The sequence below is a fragment of the Ammospiza caudacuta genome, chromosome 5 (genome assembly GCF_027887145.1).
Source record: "Ammospiza caudacuta isolate bAmmCau1 chromosome 5, bAmmCau1.pri, whole genome shotgun sequence".
Classification (NCBI taxonomy): domain Eukaryota; kingdom Metazoa; phylum Chordata; class Aves; order Passeriformes; family Passerellidae; genus Ammospiza; species Ammospiza caudacuta.
The window spans coordinates 70,623,400-70,646,481 of NC_080597.1; the positions used below are offsets into that span (position 1 = coordinate 70,623,400).

General features: G+C 46.4%; 1 protein-coding gene across 1 annotated transcript in view; it reads left to right on the forward strand.

Moving 5' to 3' along the window:
- The first annotated feature begins 11,996 nt into the window (after positions 1-11,996).
- Positions 11,997-23,082, forward strand: part of DMTF1 (cyclin D binding myb like transcription factor 1) — a 29,510-nt gene continuing 18,424 nt past the window's right edge. Inside the window, exons 1-5 of the mRNA XM_058805080.1 lie at positions 11,997-12,163; positions 19,436-19,552; positions 20,051-20,170; positions 21,094-21,188; positions 21,886-22,000. Of these exons, the coding sequence (XP_058661063.1) occupies positions 19,444-19,552; positions 20,051-20,170; positions 21,094-21,188; positions 21,886-22,000 (439 nt within the window). The 5' untranslated portion in view covers positions 11,997-12,163; positions 19,436-19,443. The remainder of the gene's footprint in view (positions 12,164-19,435; positions 19,553-20,050; positions 20,171-21,093; positions 21,189-21,885; positions 22,001-23,082) is intronic.

The following is a 23,082-nucleotide window of genomic DNA, read 5'->3' on the forward strand; positions in this document are numbered from 1 at the left end:
CCAAACTCTGCACAAAATCTTGCAGATCTGTGACTAAAATGGTGACAAAAAATGACCAGTGACCCAGTCCTCAACGTGCTGCCACTTCACAGCTTGTCATCTTTGTATCTTGCTAAGTCCCAGAACAACATCACTCTGTAAAAGGAGGTACAGATTTTGCAGTTAAAATAATGTTTATATGTGGTACATCCAGATAAGTAAGATAAAAATATAGTAAAGAGGAAGGCTTTATATCCAGCATGGGAAAGGCTCATAACTGAAGGGATGACATATGGGGAAACTAATTTATGGAAGGAATCCTCTTCATGTTTGCTGCTTAGTGCACAAGGTCTTTTTAGAAATTTCCACATGGTGGAGGCTTAGGTGAAATTTCAGTATTGTTTCCTGCAGTCTGAACATATCCTCCTGATGAAGCATTTTGGTACAGCTCAAGAAAGTGGTATCCTGTTATTTTCAAAGCAAGACCATAGCTAAACCAAAGCAAACCAAACTAAACCAGCCAAACAAACAAACAAAACCCAAAAAACCAAACAGAAACAAAAAACCACCACGACAACAACAGAACAGAGAGGTACTTCATGGAAGGCAAATGTAGTGTTCGTGCATCATTTGCTGCACAAACTGGGGGGAAAAAAAAACTCAGAAGCTGCAAGAGATCATGGCTGGTGAGTCCAACAGCTGTATGCAACCCTAGCATAGCAAACTGTGTCTCTGATTTGGCCAATTAGTGCCTAAGGGGACCAGGCACTTAAATTTTTCCCTGGAAGTCAACTACTAGGTGTGGAAATTGAGATTCCTGAGTTTTGATGTCCAGAAATACCAAGTACACATAGACCAGAGTTAATGTAAGTGTGCTTTGAACAAAACAGGTGCTATAAATCTTGCTTTCAGCTCCTTATACCAGTTACCTTCTTGTCCCAGCTACACATTCCCTCTCCATATTTTACCAGCATTTTTATGTGCAATGTCTCCTCTCCTAAGCTGCCCTGTCTTCCCATGAAGACACTTTTTAAAGCTCCCAAGGTTTGGGGAGGACATAACTGGAGGTCACATATAAGGGAAGTGGCCAAAAAGGTGGAAGTGGTAGAAGTGCAATGAGGTTTTTAGACAAAAAAATTGCAGGCAGGGGATGCCATGCACCCTCTTGCCCTTATGTGCCCAGTTTTTCTGTGAGGGACTCAGCTTGTCTGCCAAGGATCATGGCACACACAGGCACCCATTCCACAGGGCAGCAAACACCACAAGCTGGGCACCACTACAAGCTTGTTTATTCTTGGCTTTATGGATAATTTTTAAATAATATGGTTTGGTTTTGTGAGGTTGTTGGGTAGGAGGGAAATGAAAAGTGACCACAGAGTCACAGAATGGTTAGGATTCTGTGGTAGTGTGTTTGTTAAGTTTATTGTGTATCTCCCCCATTTTGTATTGTTCCCCCCCCTATGTTTGCAAATGGTTCTGCCCTCCCCAGTTTTCCCGCCATTGGCATAAACTGTCAGTTAAGTTATATAATTCCTCCTCTCCCCTATTTCCTTATATGTAGACTTTCTCTCCTCCCTGGGCCCAGTCAATCACCCCCCCACTCCTCCCAACTTTCCAGAATCTTCTTCTCTCTGGGAGTTGTGGTTGGCTGTGGTCCCGGGGCCCCTCCTTTACTTTGTATTTATTGGTTTCCCCTTTATGTCTGTTATGTTAAGTTCATCCTTCCACCCTTCCTTATTGGTCCAGTGCAAACCCCTCCTTTGTACACCCACCCCTTTTATAACCTCGTTTCACCCCCATTTCTTGGTCTCTCCTTGGGGTTTTTCCTTGGGGTCTTTCCCTGGGGTCTCTCCTTGGATGTCATCTTGGAGTGTTCATTAAACCGGACTTAACCCCATCGAGAGTCCAGCTCCTTATTTCCAGTCGCATTGGCGGTGAGACCGGTCCGTAGGCAAGCACAGCCTGAGGCCCTCAGACGCCGAGGGGTGCTCGCTTTGGATTGCAGCAGGGTGTCGGCCTGCCCTCTGCTAGCCGGACACTGACCATCCCAGGCCAGATACACCCTCGCCGCAAGTTGGCGCCCAACGTGGGGCCCGGCTGGACAGCTGGACGACTGGACGCCAGGTCACCGGACCCCACGGACCGGATTTACAAATTCCTTTTGGCCACCAGCTACCCCTGGTAGTAGCAGACCCCGTTCTAGGGGTAGCGCTCCCAGGAGATCCGAAGCCGCAACTCCAGGCATCTAAGGGGGGCTTCGGCGACTATGACCGTCTGCCCGAGTTTTCATTGACAACACCGCTGGATCAGGTAAGCCCTGGCCCTGAGCTGGGGACTCTCAGGGCTTCCCCCCTGTCTTTTTAAGTTTCCCTAGGAGTCCATGTCCTGCTTTGGGGACCGCTCCCAACCCTTTTTCCTTTGAGGGCTGATACCCCGGTCTTCCAGGGACAGCCCTCGCCCCCTATCGTTTTTTGTTTTCTCTTTCCTGTGGGGTCTGTATCCCCAGACTTGGGGCCAGATCCCACCACCCAAAAGTCCTTCATTTCTCCTTGTTGAAACCCCAGACTTGGGGACAGCGGGGGGAGCAGGGGTCCGGCGGTGCGTGTCTCATTGTTTTAGTTCTCGTTTCCCTCGGGCAGGTGGAGTTTTCCATCACGAGATTTGCTCCTCCTAAGGCAACCTTGCTTTGAGGTACCTTAGGAGTAACCATGGGTGCTGGTTTGAGCAAATCCCAGAAAGGAGTTTATTATGTTGTTAAAGGTTTATTGCTTGGGGGAGGTTTTGCTGCCCCCAAGAAAGAGTTAAAGTTGTTAATTAAGTGGACTTTTTCTCATTTTCCCGAAGTCACACCGGAAATTGTGAAGGAGCCACAGTTTTGGGCAGCCGTTGTGGCAAAATTAGATAGTGAAGTCAATTCCGGGGAGACACATTTATTTACTGTGGCATATTGGGTGGGCAAAGTGCTAACCACACTGCCCCCACCCAGGAATTTGAGGAAAAGCCCATCTCGTTTTAGTTTGCTCCCCAGTTCTCCCGGTTCGTGTGTTCCTACCCCCCATTCCTCTCCCTCTTCCCTTCGGCAGGAGCCCTCTTGAGGGATCCTCAAGGCCAGTAGGAAGCAGGGGGTCCACCCTGCCCCTGCTCCCTCGCGACCGGCTCGGCCTCCCCCTCCAAAGAGCCCTGGCCAAGCTCTTCGGAGTTCTCTTCCCAATCCCCCTGTTCCTCCTCTCCCCAAGTCCCCGATTGTAACCCCTAAGGTTGTAAGGTTTTCTGAAGTTGCCCAAGATGGCTCACAAGGAGTCCAAAATGGCGGAGACCGCATGGTCTTTCCTGCCTTTGCCCCTTCTTCTACCGTGAATCCCTTTCTCCCTAAAGCCAACCCCTTCCTTTCCCCTGACCCGTCCTCTTTTCCCATAGCTCCACCCTCGGATCCTCCCTCTGTTCCACCCCTTTCTCCGCCCTCGGTTCCTCCCTCAGCTCCTCCCTTCACCCCGCCCATGACTCCACCCTCTATTGACCCCTCCCATGTTCCACCTCCTTATTCCACTCCGCCTCCTAACTCCACCTTGGGGGCGGAGAGAAAAGAGTCGCCACGCCCCTGCTGGTGCCCTGCCCAGAGACCAAGCCCCACGTCAACCTCCTCCAATTCCGGTTCCCATGCTCCCCCTTCCGGTTCCCACGCTTCGTGTTCCGGGGGGGTGGGGTGGATGACTGGAAGCCGGGGCAGGTGCCTTTATTGGAAGCCGCCCCAGTTACTTACCGCCTCAGTGGGGAGGGGAGTGCTCAGGCCCAATGGGCGCCTATCACCCAGGCCCGGATCAAGGAGCTGTGCAAGGCCCAGAGGGAGTACTCCAGGGAATCTGAGTATTTCCGGGGGCTCCTTCGGCCGGTTCTTGCACAGGGAGATCTGGTGCCCGCGGACCTGAGGGCTCTCTTCTCCAGCCTTTTAGGCCCAATGGAATTCAGGGTCTGGGCGGGAGAATGGATGAAGGAGATTGTGGAGGTTCTCCCAATGCTTTGGGTGAATCCCTCCACATCTCACGACACTGAGGGCTTGGTGATCTCTGAAGACTATCTTGTGGGCACCGGGCCGTGGGCAAGCGGGGCAGCACAGGCCAAGGCGTTGTTTACTGAACAGCTGGTCGAAACAGGGAAGGCTGCGGAACGCGCATTTTACAAACTGGCGACAACTATCTCCCAGATGGAAGAGGAGGAGATAAGGCAGGGTGCGCAGGAACCTTACCTGGCGTTCATGGAAAGGTTGTACAGGTTCGTCGAAGCGCAGGTTCAGGGGGAGAGGGAGAGAGAGGAGATGCTAAGACAGATGGCCTACTACAACGCTAACACAGCGTGTAGGCGGGCCATCCAATCTCTCCCTCGAAACCCCCGGCCCACGGTGGAGCAGATGATTGAAGTGTGTGCCAGGGAGGTTCCACTGCAAGATACGAAAGCGCGCCCTAAGAGAGCGTCCGTAGCCTTCGCGGAGTTTCCAACGCCAGAAGACCCTGATGCCGAAGCTGCCGCCGCTGCCGGACCAATGACACCAGGGTCCGGCAGAAGAACAGTGGCGACTCACCCTTGTCACCTTTGTGGCGAGGTAGGGCACTGGATGCCCCAGTGTCCCATGAGACAGGACTACATGGAATATAGGAGGAGGAGGGAGGAAAAAGAAAGGGAGCAAAAAAACTAAAATCAGAGCGCAGTCCCTCCCTGCGTGTGGACACAAGTGTGGCGGGCATGACAACATCCAGCGGGGAGGGAGGAGAGAAGGGAGAGCTGCCGCACGCCTTACCTGACTTGTCTTTCTTAATAGCGGACTTGACGCACACCTGTGGTATTCAGCCCCAACCTGCACTTAACACCTTGTTGTCCTCTTGCTTCCCCATACAGGCTGCAGCTCACTAGGGATCTACATCTCCCCAGTAGTGATTTACAGCTGGTGTCTGTCGACCTCCAACATCCCGGTCGTTGGAGGAAGTTAGGATGTTACAGGTGGACCATCATCGGAGACACAAAGCACACGCCGCGAGACATCTACATCGTCTCGGGACTGGTCACTACAGACCGGGACTGTTTCGCGGTAGGGCTGTACTGTGTCCGACCCCCACTCTTCCTCCCCAAAGGTCAGATCATCGCCCAGGCCATTCCGTTCCTGGACAAAGAACATTGGAACAAGCCGGCGGAAGACTCATCGCCTCCGACAGTGGCCTGGACGCAAGTAGTGGGGAGGGAGAAGCCCCGCCTGACATGCCAGCTTTCGTTGGGCGGGGACCGCAAGATCGTAAGGGGTCTTCTGGACACAGGGGCAGATGTGACGATCATTCCCTCTCGGGAGTGGCCGTCACATTGGGGCTTGCAAAACGCAGCTGGCACGATTTAAGGTGTAGGATGGCTCCAACTGGCTAAGCAATCAAGGAGCGTTGTACAAATTACGGGACCCAACGGGCAATTGGCTTCAGTACCCCCGTTTGTATTGGATTACACTGAGCCTCTCTGGGGGAGAGACCTACTGGCCCAGTGGGGAGCCAAAATTGACCTGCCAAAGGCTCCCCAGGTTTTTCGGGCAGTGGCAACTGAGGAGCGCCGGACCTGGAAGCTGGATTGGCTGACTGATAAACCAGTACAGGTCTTGCAGTGGCCACTTAATAAACAAAAATTGAAGGCACTCAACGAGGTCATTCAGGAGCAGCTACTTAAAGGCAACATCGTGGAGACTATGTCTCCCTAGAATTCTCCAGTTTTTGTGATAAAAAAACCCAATAAAGATAAGTGGCGGCTCCTGACCGACCTCCGCCAAATTAACGAAAAAATAGCAGATATGGGGTCTCTCCAGCCAGGGATGCCCTCCCCAGCAATGCTCCCCTGAAATTGGAATCTGGCTGTAGTTGACATCAAGGATTGCTTTTTCCAAATTCCTCTACACCCTGACGATGCCCCGCGTTTTGCGTTCACGGTTCCTTCCATCAACCGTGAGTCCCCAGACAAGTGCTACCACTGGCGGGTCCTTCCGCAAGGAATGAAGAACTCTCCAGTGATCTGCCAGTGGTACATTGCTTCTCTGCTGTCCCCCATTCATGCAGCCCCCGGGGATGTCGTCGTTAGTCATCATTATATGGACGACATCCTCGTGTGTGCGCCCGACGATGATCTGCTTGCCCATGCGCTTGACCTGACAACCAATGCATTGGTTGCTGCAGGGTTCGAGCTCCAGGCAGAAAAAATTCAGAGGATGCTACCTTGGAGGTACCTGGGCCTTGAAATCACCAAGCAGACCATTGTTCCGCAAAAATTGGCTATCCAGACGAAAGTCCAGACCCTAGCGGATGTTCACCAACTGTGTGGGTCTTTAAATTGGGTGAGACCCTGGCTGGGCATTTCTACCGAGGACCTGGCCCCCCTTTTCGATTTGTTGAAAGGGGGAGAGGGGCTTAGTTCCCCTAGGGCTCTCACCCCAGAGGCTCAGGTGGCTTTGGAGAAGATCCAAAAGGCTATTTCGGCCAGGCAGGCCCATCGCTACCATCCGGGCCTGCCTTTCAAATTTATCATACTGGGAAAGTTGCCACACCTCCATGGCATAATGCATCAGTGGGACAAGACCTTAAAGGACCAAGGCTTGGGAGACAAACTCTTAATCATAGAGTGGGTCTTTCTGAGTCACAATTAGTCCAAAAGAATGACAAGGCCACAGGAGTTGGTAGCCGAACTGATCCTCAAGGCAAGATCGAGGATCAGGGAGTTGGCAGGGTGCGATTTCTCATGCATTTACATACTCATTGAATTGGAATCAGGCCAACTAAAATTGGAGACCTTTAATGAACTGCTGCAAACAAATGAAAACCTTCAGTTTGCGTTGGACAGTTACACTGGGCGCATCGCAGTAAATCGGCCGGCCCACAAATTGTTTAATTTGGAATTCAAATTATCTTTAAAGAAGGTCCAAAGCAAGGAGCCCCTGGATGCAGTGACAGTTTTTACAGATGCATCTGGAGCATCCCACAAGTCAGTGATGACTTGGAAGGATCCTCAGACTCAGCAGTGGGAGACAGATGTTGCTGTTGTGGAGGGTTCTCCACAAATCGCTGAGTTGGATGTAGTCCTCAGGGCATTCCAGAGGTTCCCAGAACCTTTTAATCTGGTAACAGATTCTGCGTACGTTGCCGGTGTAGTGTCCAGAGCTCAATTTGCAGTTCTCCAGGAGGTCTCCAATCAAAGGTTATTTGACCTACTCACGAGGCTCGTCGACCTAGTCTCCCACCACGAGCATCCCTTTTATGTGATGCATGTGAGATCGCACACAGATCTGCCTGGGTTCATTGCCGAGGGCAATCGACGTGCCAATTCCCTGGCCACGGCTGCAGTTGCAATGGGCCCACTCCCAGATGTGTTCGGCCAGGCTAAGATCAGCCACCAACTCCTTCATCAGAACGCGCCGGGCCTGGTCCGGCAATTCAACCTGACCCAAGACCAGGCTAAGGCGATCGTGGCCATATGCCCACAATGCCAAAAAGACCAGATGCCCACCATTGCCTCGGGGGCTAATCCCCGAGGTTTGGCGAGCTGCGAGGTGTGGCAAATGGACGTGACACACATCCCTTCCTTTGGTCGATTGTGTTACGTCCATGTCTCAGTGGACATCTTCTCCGGGGCTATCTACGCCTCTGCCCACGCAGGGGAAAAGGCCGCGGATGTCCAGAAGCATCTGCTTATGGCATTCGCTGTCTTGGGCATTCCTAGGGCCATCAAAACAGATAATGGCCCAGTCTATATGTCCAAGGAACTGCGGAGCTTCCTGTAGCAATGGGGAATAGTGCATAAGACCAGCATCCCCTATTCCCCGACAGGCCAAGCCATGGTGGAGAGGGCCCACCAGAGCCTGAAGAAGATCCTGGCACAACAGCAAGCGGCTCTGAAGGTGGAGACCCCCCACGTCCAGTTGTCAAGGGCACTCTACACCCTAAACTTCCTTAATTGCTCCTTTGACAACCAGAATCCTCCAGTGGTCCAGCATTTTGGCAGTCACCAGCAGCTGCAGCCTAAAGCCAGGCCGCCGGTCCTTATCAAGGATCCGGAGACCTGGCGGACGGAGGGGCCCTTCGACCTGGTGACCTGGGGGAGAGGATATGCTTGCATGTCCACTCCCTCAGGCCCCTGTTGGATACCATCTAAATGGGTCAGGCCCTTCGTCCCGAAGCAGAGGACGCAGAAAGGGGCTGTGCCACAGGTACAGGTAGCGTGTTGGCGGCAGCGGAGGAAACCCTCCCTCAAAAGGTCATCATACTCCTCCGGTCTTCTCCCTATCCCAAAAGAGTCCTCTCCTCCTTCTTCCCCTCCACCTACAGATTTTCTTCTGATTTTTGATTCCAGACCCTCCTCTCCCGTTTCCTCCCCATTTTCTTCTGACCTGGATTTATTTTTTGGGGCAGAACCATGCGAGTGACTTCTTTATACTTTCACCGTTTCTCTTTTGTTTTAGTACATCTCCCCGATGGCCCCTGCATCATCACTAATGGCTCCCAACCTGGGCATTCTGCTACTACTGCTGACGACCTACGGACTCCTGCTGCCATCTTCGGAGCCGTGGGTCATCCCCCAGCCGAAGGTCAATGCCTGGCGTGCCTTGGCTCAGTCTCTGGGACAGGACCATATTTGCCTCGACACCGACGCAGCAGAGGACCCAATGTCATCTTGCCTTGTGGGGATCCCTTTCTCTCCAGGCGAGTTCCCATCCACCTTTCAGTCAGCCCTTTCCCCTATTTTGGCTCGGAGCCTTACCATCCTCCCTAGTTTTGATTCCAGCAACGCCTGGAGAGACGGAGTGGTTAGGCTGGATCCTTTACCCTCCGAGCCCACCGAATTACATCTTCTTGGTTCAGCCAATGCCTCTGTTTGTTTTCAATTTGATTACACTTTTGCCCCCATAGAGAAGGGCAGTGAGGTGGTCCAACAAACCAAAGAAGAATATCAAGCAAACCAGTGGTGCAGGGCCATGCTAAAGATCAGTGGCCCCACCACCACTGGACGGACCCCATATGCCCTTCCTAGGGGCGCGTTTTTAATTTGTGGCGACCGAGCGTGGGCAGGCATCCCCTCTGGTCTGATCGGAGGGCCGTGCACTTTTGGCAGACTGACGCTGTTTACCCCCAACATCACCCAAATTATCAATTTTGGAAAAAGACAAACATCACGTCCGAATTGGCCAGGTCTAAAAGAGATCTTAAAGATCTCACTGAGGACTGTGACGATGAAATTACTCATTGGTCCCGTTCAAAATCCGTCGCTTTTACCATCTTATTGCCATGGGTATCAGTGGCGAAATCTCTGGGTGAATTGGGCCGCCTGGAGTGTTGGGTGGCTAAGCAAGCCAATCTTACCTCAGCTGCCTTATACAACCTCCTCACAGACGAGGAAATAACAAGGAAGGCGACGCTCCGAAACAGGGCAGCAATAGATTTTCTATTGCTGCTCCATCACCACCACTGTGAAGAGTTTGAGGGCCTCTGCTGTATGAACCTGTCCTCCCGAGCCGAGGACGCCAGGCAATCCGTGAAGCGCCTACAAGACCTTCTGCACAAAGTCAAGCAAGAAACATCTGATTGGCTGGGGGACATCTTCAAGGGTTGGGGCCTTAGCGGGTGGGCCAGTTCAATAATAGAATCAGTGTGTAAAGTTATTTTAAGTTTGATTATACTTCTGCTTTTGGTTGCTGTGATCCGCAGACTGGTCAAAAGACTGTTAAAGAAAGCAACTGCGCTAAGCGTGAACCATGCCAACGTTCCGATAAACGAGCCCGTCGAGTTGGAGGACCTCTCCTCAGAGACAGAGGAAGCCGCGGATGAGGAGGGGGCTACCGCGCCGCCCTTCGACCATCTATGGGCGGACAGACTTCAAGTGGAAGAGGGCGAAGCTTGGCCAGACCAGCCGCGGGTCCCTGTGTTTTAAGTTTCACATGGATGTTTCCGTTCTTTTCTATTTATTTGGTAAAAAACGGGGAGATGTGGTAGTGTTCACGGATGTAGTGAACACGGATGGTAGTGTGTTTGTTAAGTTTATTGTATATCTCCCCTATGTTTGCAAATGGTTCTGCCCTCCCCAGTTTTCCGGCCATTGGCATAAACTGTCAGTTAAGTTATATAATTCCTCCTCTCCCCTATTTCCTTATATGTAGACTTTCTCTCCTCCCTGGGCCCAGTCAATCACCCCCCACTCCTCCCAACTTTCCAGAATCTTCTTCTCTCTGGGAGTTGTGGTTGGCTGTGGTCCCGGGGCCCCTCCTTTACTTTGTATTTATTGGTTTCCCTTTTATGTCTGTTATGTTAAGTTCATCCTTCCACCCTTCCTTATTGGTCCAGTGCAAACCCCTCCTTTGTACGCCCACCCCTTTTATAACCTCGTTTCACCCCCATTTCTTGGTTTTTCCTTGGGGTCTTTCCCTGGGGTCTCTCCTTGGATGTCATCTTGGAGTGTTCATTAAACCGGACTTAACCCCATCGAGAGTCCAGCTCCTTATTTCCAGTCGCATTGGCGGTGAGACCGGTCCGTAGGCGAGCACAGCCCGAGGCCCTCAGACGCCGAGGGGTGCTCACTTTGGATTGCAGCAGGGTGTCGGCCTGCCCTCTGCTAGCCGGACACTGACCATCCCAGGCCAGATACACCCTCGCCGCAGGATTCAAAGGGATTTCTGGAGACCACCCAGTCCAACCCCTCATGCCAAGGCAGGGTCACCCAGAGCAGCTTCCACAGGAATCCAGGTGGGTTTGGAATGCCTCCAGAGAAGATTCCTCCACTTCCCCAGGTAGCCTGTTCCAGTGCTCTACCCCACTCTATGTAAAGAACTAGTTCCTCATGTTGAGATGAAAGTTTCTGTGTTTTAGTTTATGGCCTCTGCTCTTCATCCTGCTGCTAGGCATCACCAAAAAATGTCTGGCACCATCCTGTTGGCACCCACCTTCAAGATATTTATACGCATTGAGGTTCCCTTACAGTCCTCTCCTGGAAGAGAGGATTAAAAAGCCCACTTCACACAGTCTCTCCTTATATGAGACATGCTCCAGAGCCCTCATCATATATGTGGCCATTAATTAGATATTGATTGGCATCCATTGATTAAACATTGGAATGAGTTGCCCAGGGAAGTAGTGGAGTCACTGTGAGAAATGCCTATTGTATGATTGGCTTTTCACAAATATTAAAATAAGTATTATATGTGTGGTGCTAGAACGTAATGCTGTATTCTCTTAAGTAGTGTGTTAAATATAGTTTTAGGTTATAACAAAATGTTAAAATAGAAACTATGCTATGTAAGATACTTTTTTGTAGAAAGGACTCTCAGCGAGATAGCAGCCACAGGACACGTAAATCTTTCAGTGAAAAATAATTTATTGCTCTCTTATCAGAAGAAACCAACTTCCTCCACCTTGCTCAGGCAGAACAACGCTGTTAGGATTAAGAGGAAGAGGCTGACCCTGACCAGACAGAATCCTGTGTATGAATGGAATTTATGCACCATGTATGAGATGTATGAATATGCAACAGGTTATTGTTTTTAAGGGTTAATCCTCTCTTAATGGGTGTCCTTTTTCAGGCTTATGTTGCCCAGAAAAATGTACCCAGACGTCCATAACTCTTTGTTTCTATTGTCTCATATTGTCCTAATTCAAACTGTCCAAAATTTTTATTACTCTAGTTATATTGCTATTTTTATAACCATTTTACTACTATTAAACTTTTAAAATTTTAAAAACAAGTGATTGGTGTTTTTCACAGTCACCATCGCTGGTGGTGTCTAAGGAAGGTCTGGATGTGGTACTGCGTGCTATGCTCTGGTTGCCAGGGTGGCATTGGGCTGTAGGTCGGGCCCGATGCTCTCAGAGGCCATTCCCAACCCCATGCATCCCGTGTGGATGTTCAGGGGCTCCATGCCCGGGCCCTCAGCGAGGCGGGGAAGGCTCCGTGCGCTTTGTGGCGCCGCCGGCGCTGCGGGCCGGCTCCGTGCGCTTTGTGGCGCCGGGCGGGCGGGCGGAAGCGCCGGGCGGGCGGACGCGGGCCCTTCCGGCGGGCTCGCAGCGCCTCTCCCCGCCGCCGCCTCCGCCTCCCCCGCTCGCCGCCCGCCGCCGCCCGGCGCCTCCATCCTGGTACTTGGGAGTCTCCATCCTGGTTTCTCAAGTGCCCGGACCCAAAACAGGAAGTAAGTGCGCGGGGCCCTGCGGGATCGCAGGGCCGGGAGCTCCGGGCAGCGGCGGCGGCCGCGGGCGGAGGGGAGGGGACGGGGCGGGGAGCGGCCGTGTGCGGCCCCGCGGCTCGGCGCGCTCGGCCCGGGCTGCCGTGCGGGCGGGCAGGGCCGGGCGGGCAGCGGAGCCCGCGGCGGGGCCGTCCAGCGCCGCCGCCCGCCGAGGGCACGGGAAAATGGCGGCGGCCGCCCGGGGCCAAATGGCGGCGCTGGCGGCCGCGGGGCAGCGGGGCTGAGGCGGGCCCGGAGCCGCCGCCCCGGGGGCAGTGCCGGGGCAGGGGCAGGGCCGCTGCCTCCCGCCGGCTGCTGCCCTGGGAGAGCCCTGGGCCGGCGCTGGGCCGCGGCTCCCGCCTGCCCGGGGAGCTGCGCGCAGCGAAATTGGGAAGCGGACGGACGGACCGGCCCTGGAAATTACCGAACCCGGCTCCCTTGGGAGGGCAGGGCAAGGGAAGGAGGCCACCAGCGCGTTTGTTCTGTTTATTATGCTTTATTATTTTTTAATTGTTGTTGGTTTTTTGTGGTTTTAACTCCCTCCCCCATACCTGGATGTCTCTAATAAGAGGCCCACCTGCACGATCGGATTTGAATTTCTCCATTTCCTCCCGCTGGGTCTGCGCTTGGGGTGCCATGAGCTTGTGGGTTTTATCTGTTTTGTTTCATAAGCTCTTTTTTTTGTTTGTTTTTTTGGGTTTTTTTCTCCATTGAGAGTTGTGATTTGAGGTTGCTTAGGGCAAGTGGAGTCTGAAGTGTTCGACTCTGCCAAGATCTGGGGTTTCATCTTAGGGCGGTACCAGGATTTTGTGCACTAGAGCCACGCTCTGTTCTGCCAAAGTAAAGGATTCCGATTGGAAAAGCCTATTTCCCCCCACACACACTTTTTCTTTTCTTCTTTTTCTCTTTTTTTTTAGGTCTCTTTATTATTGATTGTGCCCTTGGGCATGGTGAAGTGTATTACACTTGCACCAGCTACTCCTTCAGCTGGCTGTAGTATTTGTATGTATCCATTCACAAAGAGTTGCACTGTTCAGCCCCACCTGGCCATTGTTAGTTGAAGTAATCTAGAAAATGCTTTTTGGTTGCCAGCACTGATCTGGCTACAGATGTAGGTTGGCCTCTTGACAGCATAGTTAGAATTCCTTTGCAAAACCAGGAGATGCGGGTTTTGCATTGAGATGGATACATCTCAGTCTGGTTTTCATTTACATCATTTCACGTGATTATAATGATAAACAACTTTGTGATGTTTTATGACTTACTGAAAAGATTGAGCATTAATTATAACTCCTTAAGGAGAATGCCCAGAAATACTGATTTTTGTCTTAACAGAAAATTATAAAAAGCAGCCATGTAAGAGACAAAGATCTCTCTGCTGTGTTTTCCATGTTCTCCTTTTTTTTTTTTTGAGCATCATTTGTGTGCTTATCTGTCCATCAGAAAGCAAGAAAGACTTCTCTTTGCTTATCACTTTTACAGTTAGGATAATTTTTCTTATTTTTCTTGAATACTGAAATTCTACCCATTGTTTATAAAGGTGAAGAAGTTACTGAAATGCTTAGCATGGAACTGGATTTACATGAAGGGAAAAGAATTTTAGTACATAGGAAGATTTCTATCCATAGCCATAACCTTGCCCAAGAGCCAATTCCTGAAAAAGAAAACTTGAAACTTTCTGTGTTATATCTTTTGAAAGAGCTAGGACATAGGTTTTATTTTGTTTTGTGTTGTTTTTTCCCCTGTATGACATTTAAAGCATGCTCAGTGCTTTTTATTAAACTTTTAATGGACAGGCTAAAACTCATGGAGTTCTGCCAAATTTGGATCAATGCAAATGAGGTCACTTTGTCCCATTGTGTCTCCCATATATTGTTTCAGTGATGGCCCACTTCCCTAAACGCCACTGATGAGTGGGATGCAACTGTATCCACAGGACTGTAATCTCATGATGATACAGATTAATAAATCTTTGTATGCCCCAGACTCAGGTCCTTGGGTCCTTGTGATTGGTTTCTGCTCAGTTTGGTTCCTTTTTGTATCCATTGTTGGCAGCTGTTTGAGAAAATTTCTGCCTGGTGGAATTGTAAGTTTGAGCAGGACCCATTTGGTCTGGAGTAAGGTTGGGGGGGGAAGTTTTGTTGAATTTTAGTAAACAGCACTGGCACTAGTTTAATAATGAAAGCTCCTGATAATGTCCTGGAAGTATTGACTTGGTCTGGAATACACTAAACATTCAGGCATCCTAAAATATGAGGTCCTGTAGTGACTTTGTTTCCTTAGTGTCACTCTTGAACAAATCCCAATGTGTTCCATGGAATTGTTCCAGTTAAATGCCACAGAAACTGAAAAACTTCCTTAATAATCTTCAATTCTTGCTTTTTAGAGGACTTAGTGAAACATACTTATTGCCCAATTCAGAGAACACAGCCTTTAATTCAATTTACTATAGAAATTTTAAAATTTACAACAGTCCACTAAAGACTAGACATAACATTCAGTTAATAACTAGGGGCAAAGACAGAATTCTGTCTGCAAGAGTAAAACTACTATTTCTTAGAAATGCTTAATTTTTACAGCCCACAGAATAATTGAGTCCATCTGTCTGATGAGGATTATTTAGAATTAAAGGAATTTTGTATTAGGATATTACTACTTTTTTTTTCAGTTTGGTGTGAAATCAGCTTTGTAGGGGTTTTTTTCTGCCATAATTCTGCTGCATGCTTCCCAGATAAATAAGAACAGCTCTATTATGTGGCTTTAGTGGAAAACTTATATTGGAAATCTCTATTAAATGAGTCTTGTAGACAGAGTATTTTCCCATTTCTTTGGCTGCATGTTGAAACCTGTTTGAAATTGTAATACTGCTCTAAAAAGTGTCAAATTTAGTAAATACACACAGAAATCCAACAAGGCAAAAAATGCTTTGGGAATTGACATTGATTTCTAAGGTGCTATTTCATTATGGATTATGGCACCCACACTTTTGGTGCATGTCTATCCAACACTGTTCTCTTCCCCAAAAGGTAACACCCTCCTTCAGTAAATGAAATATTAGTGATGGATTGGCACCTCTGTAAAGAATGTGTGTGAATCAAGGATTAAAGAAAAACCTTGGGTTGTTAATTTAAAATTCAAGGAAGCCTTTTGTTTAAAATAAAACTCGTTTGCATTTTCAAAAGCACACCTAGCGAACTTGTGAAAAGAAGGTGATATTTTGGAGGTGATGAGACTACTCAGGTCCTAATTCTCACTAATTAATAAACCATGGCTGTCATTTACTTTGCATTTGGCTTTTGCAGGAGCAGATGTGTGGATGTGCAGGTGTGTGTAATGAGCAGGATTCATATGGCACATCCCAGAGCCTCTGCTGTGGTCTGGAATTGCTCACCACAGCTCCAGCCTCTGTGCTGGGATGGACTGAGGGTGTCCTGCAGCCAGGATCAGGAGAAGGCATCCGAGGCTGTTGGGTCAGGCAGCAGCCCTGGGCTTTGGCACTGAGCTCCCTGTGGATGTGTCATTTCTGATGCATGTTCAGAGTACCTGGTAGCTACAGCATTATTTAAGTGTGAAACAGTGAGGTTTGTGACATCTGGGGGTTGTTACCTATTCAGTCAAAAGAACCACCACAGTTACTCCTGATTTTGGTCACTCATTCATGTATTAATGGGTTGGTGCCCGTGTCCTGGGGTAAATGTAGCTTGAAAGAACCTGCTTGGTTGGTTTTACTTTCAGTTTTCTTGTACTTCTATGATCTAATGAATAAAAAATAGTGTCCAAAATATCCATTTGACTTTGGCTTCATTCCTCATGTTCTTTCTACTCAGTGTTCAATTGCGGTCCAATATGCGTTAAAGTTGATGAGAACAAAGATTGTGGCTCTTTTTGTGGCTCTATCAAGGCTTGGTCAAGGTTATTACCTTTACTCAGAAAACTTAGGATACACTAAATCATGAGTATCTTACACAGAGCATTTTTTTTTTTTTGAGTGCCTGCACTTGCAGGTGGCATAAACCATTTTTGGGAAATCGAGGAGTTATGAACCCATCCTCCATCCAGGAATTCCCAATTCTTGGGAAGTCACAGGTCCTTGAACAAAGTGCAGTGCCCAGTGTTGCTGTCACAAATTGCTCTGCAGTTTGGGGAGCTGGAGCTGAGAGCTGCACATGTGTGATTTGATCAGAGGAGTCAGTGATGCTCTCAGATGTGCTGCCCCAGCCACTGTCTGCTAAATCCTGTTACAGCTCTGCATGGAAGTGCCAGGGTAGCAGCTCCTGATCCTGGGTGTAGCTTCCTCCCCATCCCTGGAATGCCATATTTGGATGGATGGATCCCTTTTTGTCGGTTTCTCGGCTGTTTAAATGACCTGGAAAGGCCCGGGGTGGCGTTGGACAGCCCGCGCTTCAAAGGACAAGAAGAGGCTTCAGGGTTTTTCTCGGTCTCGGTGTTTATTAATTGTTTATCTAAAAGATTTTCTCTCAGCCCGACAGAGGTCTGCTCAGCAGCCAGCCATGAGCACACTGCGAGCCCCCGGGGCGGTCACCTATCTTTATACTCAAAGTTACGTATACAATATTTATCAATTTTCCCCAATACCTTTTACCCTTATTAACCAGTGCACTTTTAGTAATAACCAATCCCAAAGTGCCAACATCACCACAGAAGATGGAGGCCAAGAAGAAGAAGAAGAAGGACAGGACACGCCCCAATTCCTCCATCTTACTTCTTTAGACCCCCCTGTACAGAAATCCTAAACCCTGTGTCTTACACTCTAATTAACTTATCCCTTCACCATTTACCCAGTGAAATCCTCCCATCCTCATACAGGTGTCGTCTCCTGTGTAGGATCAAAATCGTGCTACCAGACACTTCTGGCAACATTCCAGGACTCCCGAGCCCCCCAGGGGTGGTCTCGGTCATTCTGCGCATCAGTCCTGAGGTGCTGAGATCCCACACCTTTTATACTGTGTCCTGTTCCCTCCTAACTTGCAAACCAGCAAGGCAGGCAATGTAAAGGGATTAATTACCCTGTGTTTTTTATTTGGTATCCAGATCCTCTAAATATACAGATTGATTTTCATCAAGTCCTGAGTAACTACTGAAAGAATGACACAGCTTTGCTGTGCCTGTACTCAATTTTCATCAGTCTTCAAATAAAAAAGAAGGAATGGTCTGCTCTGTCTTCTGCTGTGGATGGTGCTATAATTTCCACTGCTTGTAATGTGTCTTATAAATCTCATTTCCACATTCTGCAATTCTGTTCTGCAACAGCTGTAGGTGAAGTAATAGACTGTTGTAATGTGTCTTATAAATCTCATGTCTATCAGGCCTCTAAAATGGTGAAAAATTGATGCTTTCAACTGACTGTAGAAAAATAAATGTTGTGACAACTAGTTGACATAAATTAAGGAAGAATCCTCCACCTCATTTCCAGTAACTTCAGGGATTTTTACTACAGCAGTCCCTGTAGTAAAACTTCCTGAGAAAATACATATGAACATGAAAAAGAGAATCTGTTTGTTTTGGCCCAGTTTGTTCATTCTCCAAAAGCTAAATTAATAACTTAAAACTGGGTTGAAAAAGTTACAGTCTGCTAATTTAGCTGTAACACTTTGGATGTCTTCCTTCATGTTTTAGCATTAAGGATGCCTCTTTGGGCTCCTAAAATCAGTATTACAACCAGCAAACAGCAGCTTCTAGGGAAGGATAGAGCACAGGCTGTAAAACTCAGCAGCAGATGAATCCCAAGGAAGTTACTCGCTCCTACACTTGCATGTGGCAAGGAACTGTGGATGGTAGATGTGAAAGTAAGTTTGAGAAACCTCTGATTTAAAATGTCAGTGGTATCTGAAATTTTTTACATGTTCAGAAGGGTAATATCACTTCGTTTGAGGAATCAGTCACTGTGTGTGCTTAACCATGTGCCAAATCTTCAGCGAGCTCCAGAGGTGAGAAGTTTTTTAGAAGGACTGGCAGTAGTTTTTTCTTTCTAGGATAACACTTCTCTTGGGGATCTTCAATACTGAAGAACATGTTTTCTGATTAAAAATTAAATAATCTCCTGCTGATGCAGTAATGTTAACATTATACTGAGAATTTGAAATCCAGGTTGTAAATTCCACTTACATGTGGATATATAGCTGTCCCTGCATAGTACATGGAAAATGTGTAATGTATTTGTGATTTCTTTTCTCTAAAGCTATAGCCAGATATTTTTAACAACATTTTGGCTTCAAAATAAAAGTTAAAAGTAATTTTTTGTGTATATGAGTAAACACAGAAAAAGCACTGAGCAGTTAAAGGAGAAATAGATTATATTTTCTTTTTACAAATCTCTGCCAAAGTCAACAAAAGCAGGCTTAAAACTGATGACATCTTTGTAAAGCTTCTGGATATTTTAGATGTGATTTCATTTAGCTTCTGCAGCAGCAAAAGTTGCATCTCTGTATTTGGATAAAACTTTTATTGTGGAGTTTTTGTTGTATTTCAGAATTACTGCTGGTGGTTTACATAGAATTTCTTAGAAACTTTGTGCTTCATTGCAGTACTTTTATAGTGGAAATGAAATTATCCGAGACACTTTATATTGCCCTAATTCTGTGACTTCAATGTATATGGCTTATCCTGGATTACTTATTCTCTCAGTTGCTTTTTGTACTGGTGATTGCTTGCAAACAATTTTTCTGCAGCTCTTATTGTTTAAATGCTGAAGAAAAAAAATGCAAGTTTCACATTTAGTTATATGCATGGAAGGAGAATAAAACTTTGCAAGTTGGCAGTCTATAAATAGGGCAGCTGTGACTAATAGGACACTAGAAAAATATTTGTCAGTCCTGACTAGCTTTCAGTTCTGTAATAGCAGAATTATTAAATTAACAGTGGAACAAATACTGGACAAAAATCTTTAGATGTGAAGTATTTAGAAATGCTGAAAAAGTAATAGCCTAGGTTTGTATTTGAAAAAAAAGAAATCAGTAGACTGCAAATCCTCCTAATAAGGAGTTTAGGTACTATTTTTAACTGGGAAAGTTACTTTAAAGCTATCTGGTTTTACCCTGTGCAATATTTATGTGCAGGAAAGTAAAGGTAGGTGAATGTCTGAAATTGTGGCTTTGTCCTGTGAAAGAGCAGGCTCATTCCCTGTGGGATTTTGTGCTGGTGTGTGGGGGATGGAAGCAGCACTGTGGTCCAGATGGAGTCCAGCTGCAGAAAGGTAAAACCTGTGTGTTGCTCTTTCAGGTTTGAGTATGAGCACAGTTGAAGAAGAGTCTGACACAGTGACAGTAGAAACCGTGAACTCTGTGACTTTGACTCAGGATACTGAAGGGAACCTAATTCTTCATTGCCCTCAAAATGGTATAGAATTGTTTTACATAGTATTTTTTTTTTCTTCTTTGTTTTGATTGATCTCACCACCATACATCCTTACCCACAAATTCTTTGAGCTACTCAGGTGCATCTTACTGTACAAGAATTGTTCTCCTTTAGTTTAAAGAATGATAAAGTGTCGAATCAGGTATAAATCCCAAAACTGTCTGTGTGTGTCCAACAAAGATACAGCTGCTGATTTATTTCAGTTGAAACAGATTCTTAGAACCAAGCACATACCCAAATTTTTGTGGACTGATTAATATTTGACAGACTGTGGATGGAATTGTCAAAGAAAATGCATGTTGAAGAAAGCATGGGGACTGCAGTTGCCCATAACTTAGAGCAGGTTCCTGGGCAGCAGCAAAGCACTGAACCAGCTTGTCACATTTGTTTCTACTGTTTGCTTTGGCCAGCTTTTTAGGAGAACTCTGTCCAAGGCTCCTTAGCTTACAGGAAGTAACCTGGGTGTGTTTTTGTTGTTAGAAGCTGATGAAGTAGACTCTGAAGACAGCTCTGAACCTCCACACAAGAGGCTTTGCTTATCAGAGGATGATCAAAGCCTTGATGATTCTACTCCATGCATTTCTGTTGTTGCAGTTCCAAGTAAGTTCTTTTATTAAAGATTAAAAATGGACTCTTGAATCACAGTTGAATATTTTGCATGGGGTGTTTTTCTTCCAAATTTTATTAATATATTTGAGTATTATATTTTTTTCAGCCTTGGATAGTTTTGCAGCAGTTAGTTCTGGCAAAATAAGCCTGTGTTAAAGTAGTTTAGAGACCTACAGGTGCATTGAATAAAATGAAGGATAAGTAAATTAGCAACTGGATGCTCTCCTACAAAGAAATTTGGGGTTTTTTTAATGATCAGATAGTACAGTTAGTATTTCAGTGTTTTGTACTATTGAGGTATGTGTAAAAGAGATGGATGTAAAAAATATAGGATGAGTACTGAATTAGTCTTCTGGAAGTTGATTGAATATTAGAAAGTTTAATATAAGCTCCCAAAGGGAGGCAAAACTAGATCTAGTTAAAATACCAATTTGCAGTACCTGGAGTGCCTGTTTATGTGGTGGAACTAGATGGAAATTCCTTTGAACTAAAGGCATTATCATGTTGAAGTTGAAGGAGGACTGGGGAAAACACATGCAGCCAAAAGATTTGAATGTTTTCCTTTAATAATTGGAAATTCCTGGAGGTAGGGCTGGAAAAGAAATATTAATACAGTTTCAAATTTTTTGCATCAAACACATTTTGTTTATGTTTCGCATTAGGCCATAGTTGTAGTCAAGCATAAAACTGAAGGTTTCTAAATCCGTATTTAAATTTTATGAAGAGACGCAGCTGATAATCATTTTAGGTGATAATCAGTTGATAATCATCTAAGAATTTACTGTGTTAACAAATAAATACCAAATAAGACTCTTCAAAATTTTCACTTCAAAGGTAGCAATTTATAATATTTGTAGGATGTGTAAAAAAGTGCTTCAGGAGTTAAGTATGCAACTAACTTACCCATTGTAAAGTTGCAGAAAATGACCAGAGCTTTGAGGTGACCATGACTGCTACCGCTGAGGTAGCTGAAGATGAGATTAATGAAGGAACTGTTACCCAGATTCAGGTACAGTAAAACCTCAATTTACCTATTTGATGTATGCTTTTATTTAAATTGATATGAAAAGGGAAACAAGTATCAGAAATGCTTACTAAATGAATAAGACTCTTTGATACGAATGTTTGTGATCAGGGATCTTGTTTGTGAAATGCTGGTCTGTAAAAGCACAGTCTGAAGTTACTGCCCAAAGAGCAATACTGCAAAGAGTAATAGAGGTGACACTCCACTGGTAGTTATGTACTCTGATGTGATCTACATAGAAGACAAGTTTATCTGTTATTTCTGTCATTCTTTGATTGTAAATTAAACTTTATAACATTTGTCTTGTCACCAGTCCTAACAGTTAGATGCAGTTTTCTTTGTGGGTGTAGCATGTCTAAAAGTTCTAGATTGGAGATGCTGGATATAGGCCTATTTCCACCACAGAAGAGACTCTTCTTACTTACTGTACATTAAACAAGATAAATAATGTTACTTAATTAATTCTCACAACATCTGTATATTAAATGCTAAATCTTACTCAGGTGTTTTAAGAAAGGTGATAGTTCCAGTGCCATATCTAAGACATGACACTTTTGAACAGTCAGCAAGGTGATGAGGTGTGCTGATTTCATTTTCCTTCAAACTGTGTCTCCATGTTAATTGCAAAGTGATATAAACAACTGAATATCTGACTGTATAATTTCATATTGGTCTTTTTAAGATTCTTCAGAATGAGCAGTTGGATGAAATCTCCCCAATGGGCAATGAAGAAGTATCAGCTGTTAGTCAAGCCTGGTTCACAACCAAAGAGGATAAGGATTCTCTAACCAATAAAGGTAGGGTATTTCAAATGCAGTTCTCCCATGCTGTAGGAAGGTAAACTATTCCAAATGTCTCAGAACATTTTGTAAGTTGCATAAAGTAGTCTCTGGTCTGGCTTTTTGGAGATGGGCCTTGCCTGCAGTGGTGACAGTGATGGCCACAGTAGAGAAGGGCTGTGGGTGCTGTGTGTCAGCCCAGATGGGGCAGAGAGTTGTGTTTGCCTTGTCAGGGGGTGGGGAGCTGCAGCAGAACTGGGGGACACCAAGAAAGAAACCAATCCATGCTCAGGTTAATGGAGTTGCTTCAGAAGCAGAGGGCTCCTGCAGACCAGGACCTCATGAAATAATCTCTACTACTCCTAAAACTTCCACTCCACTGAGCATTCCTCCCTTTCCAAAATATCTGTGCAATCCTGTAGCAGTTGCTGAACTCAAGAGATTTTGTCTTTTTTTTCTTTCCTGCCCACAGGGGAAGTGGCTTTCTAAACCTAGAGAAGAAACTTAGTGTCTAATGAAGACATCTCTCTGGTTTCCTCAGCCCCTCTGTTGTTTCTCTTACTTTGACGTCTACTTTTTCTAGAGGAAATTTTTTTTTTCAGTCAGTTCAAAGCAACCCCCTCTTTTTGTTAGAAACCTTGTCAGCCAGTCAAAGGAGGGCACTCAATCTGGTGACTCCAGTTAAGAGATTAATAACTTGAGGAAGGTATTTCTAGTAAAATATGCCAAGAAAAATATTTGAGAATCTCTACTGGCTGAGCTTTTCTTGTAAGCTCTGTGGTTTGTCACAGAGATAGCAGTGGGGGAATTTCAGTGTGTGTCTTCTTGTACAGTAGCTCAGAGTTTGGCATGTGTTGCCTGAGCTCATCACTTTATAGCAGTTTCCACCTAATAATGCTTCATCTTGACTATGAATATGCAAACATGTGAAGTGCAGAATATCTGTCCTTTCCTAAAATAGTTTGGTATTAAAGGTAAGGAGTAGCAGTGTCCCATTAAGTCAGTTCAGAGGCTTGGAGCTGTGTGAATCACAGTTACTGGAATACCTTATTTTTCTCTCTCTGTAACTGTGGAAGAAGAGATTGGAGCTATGGGACGCA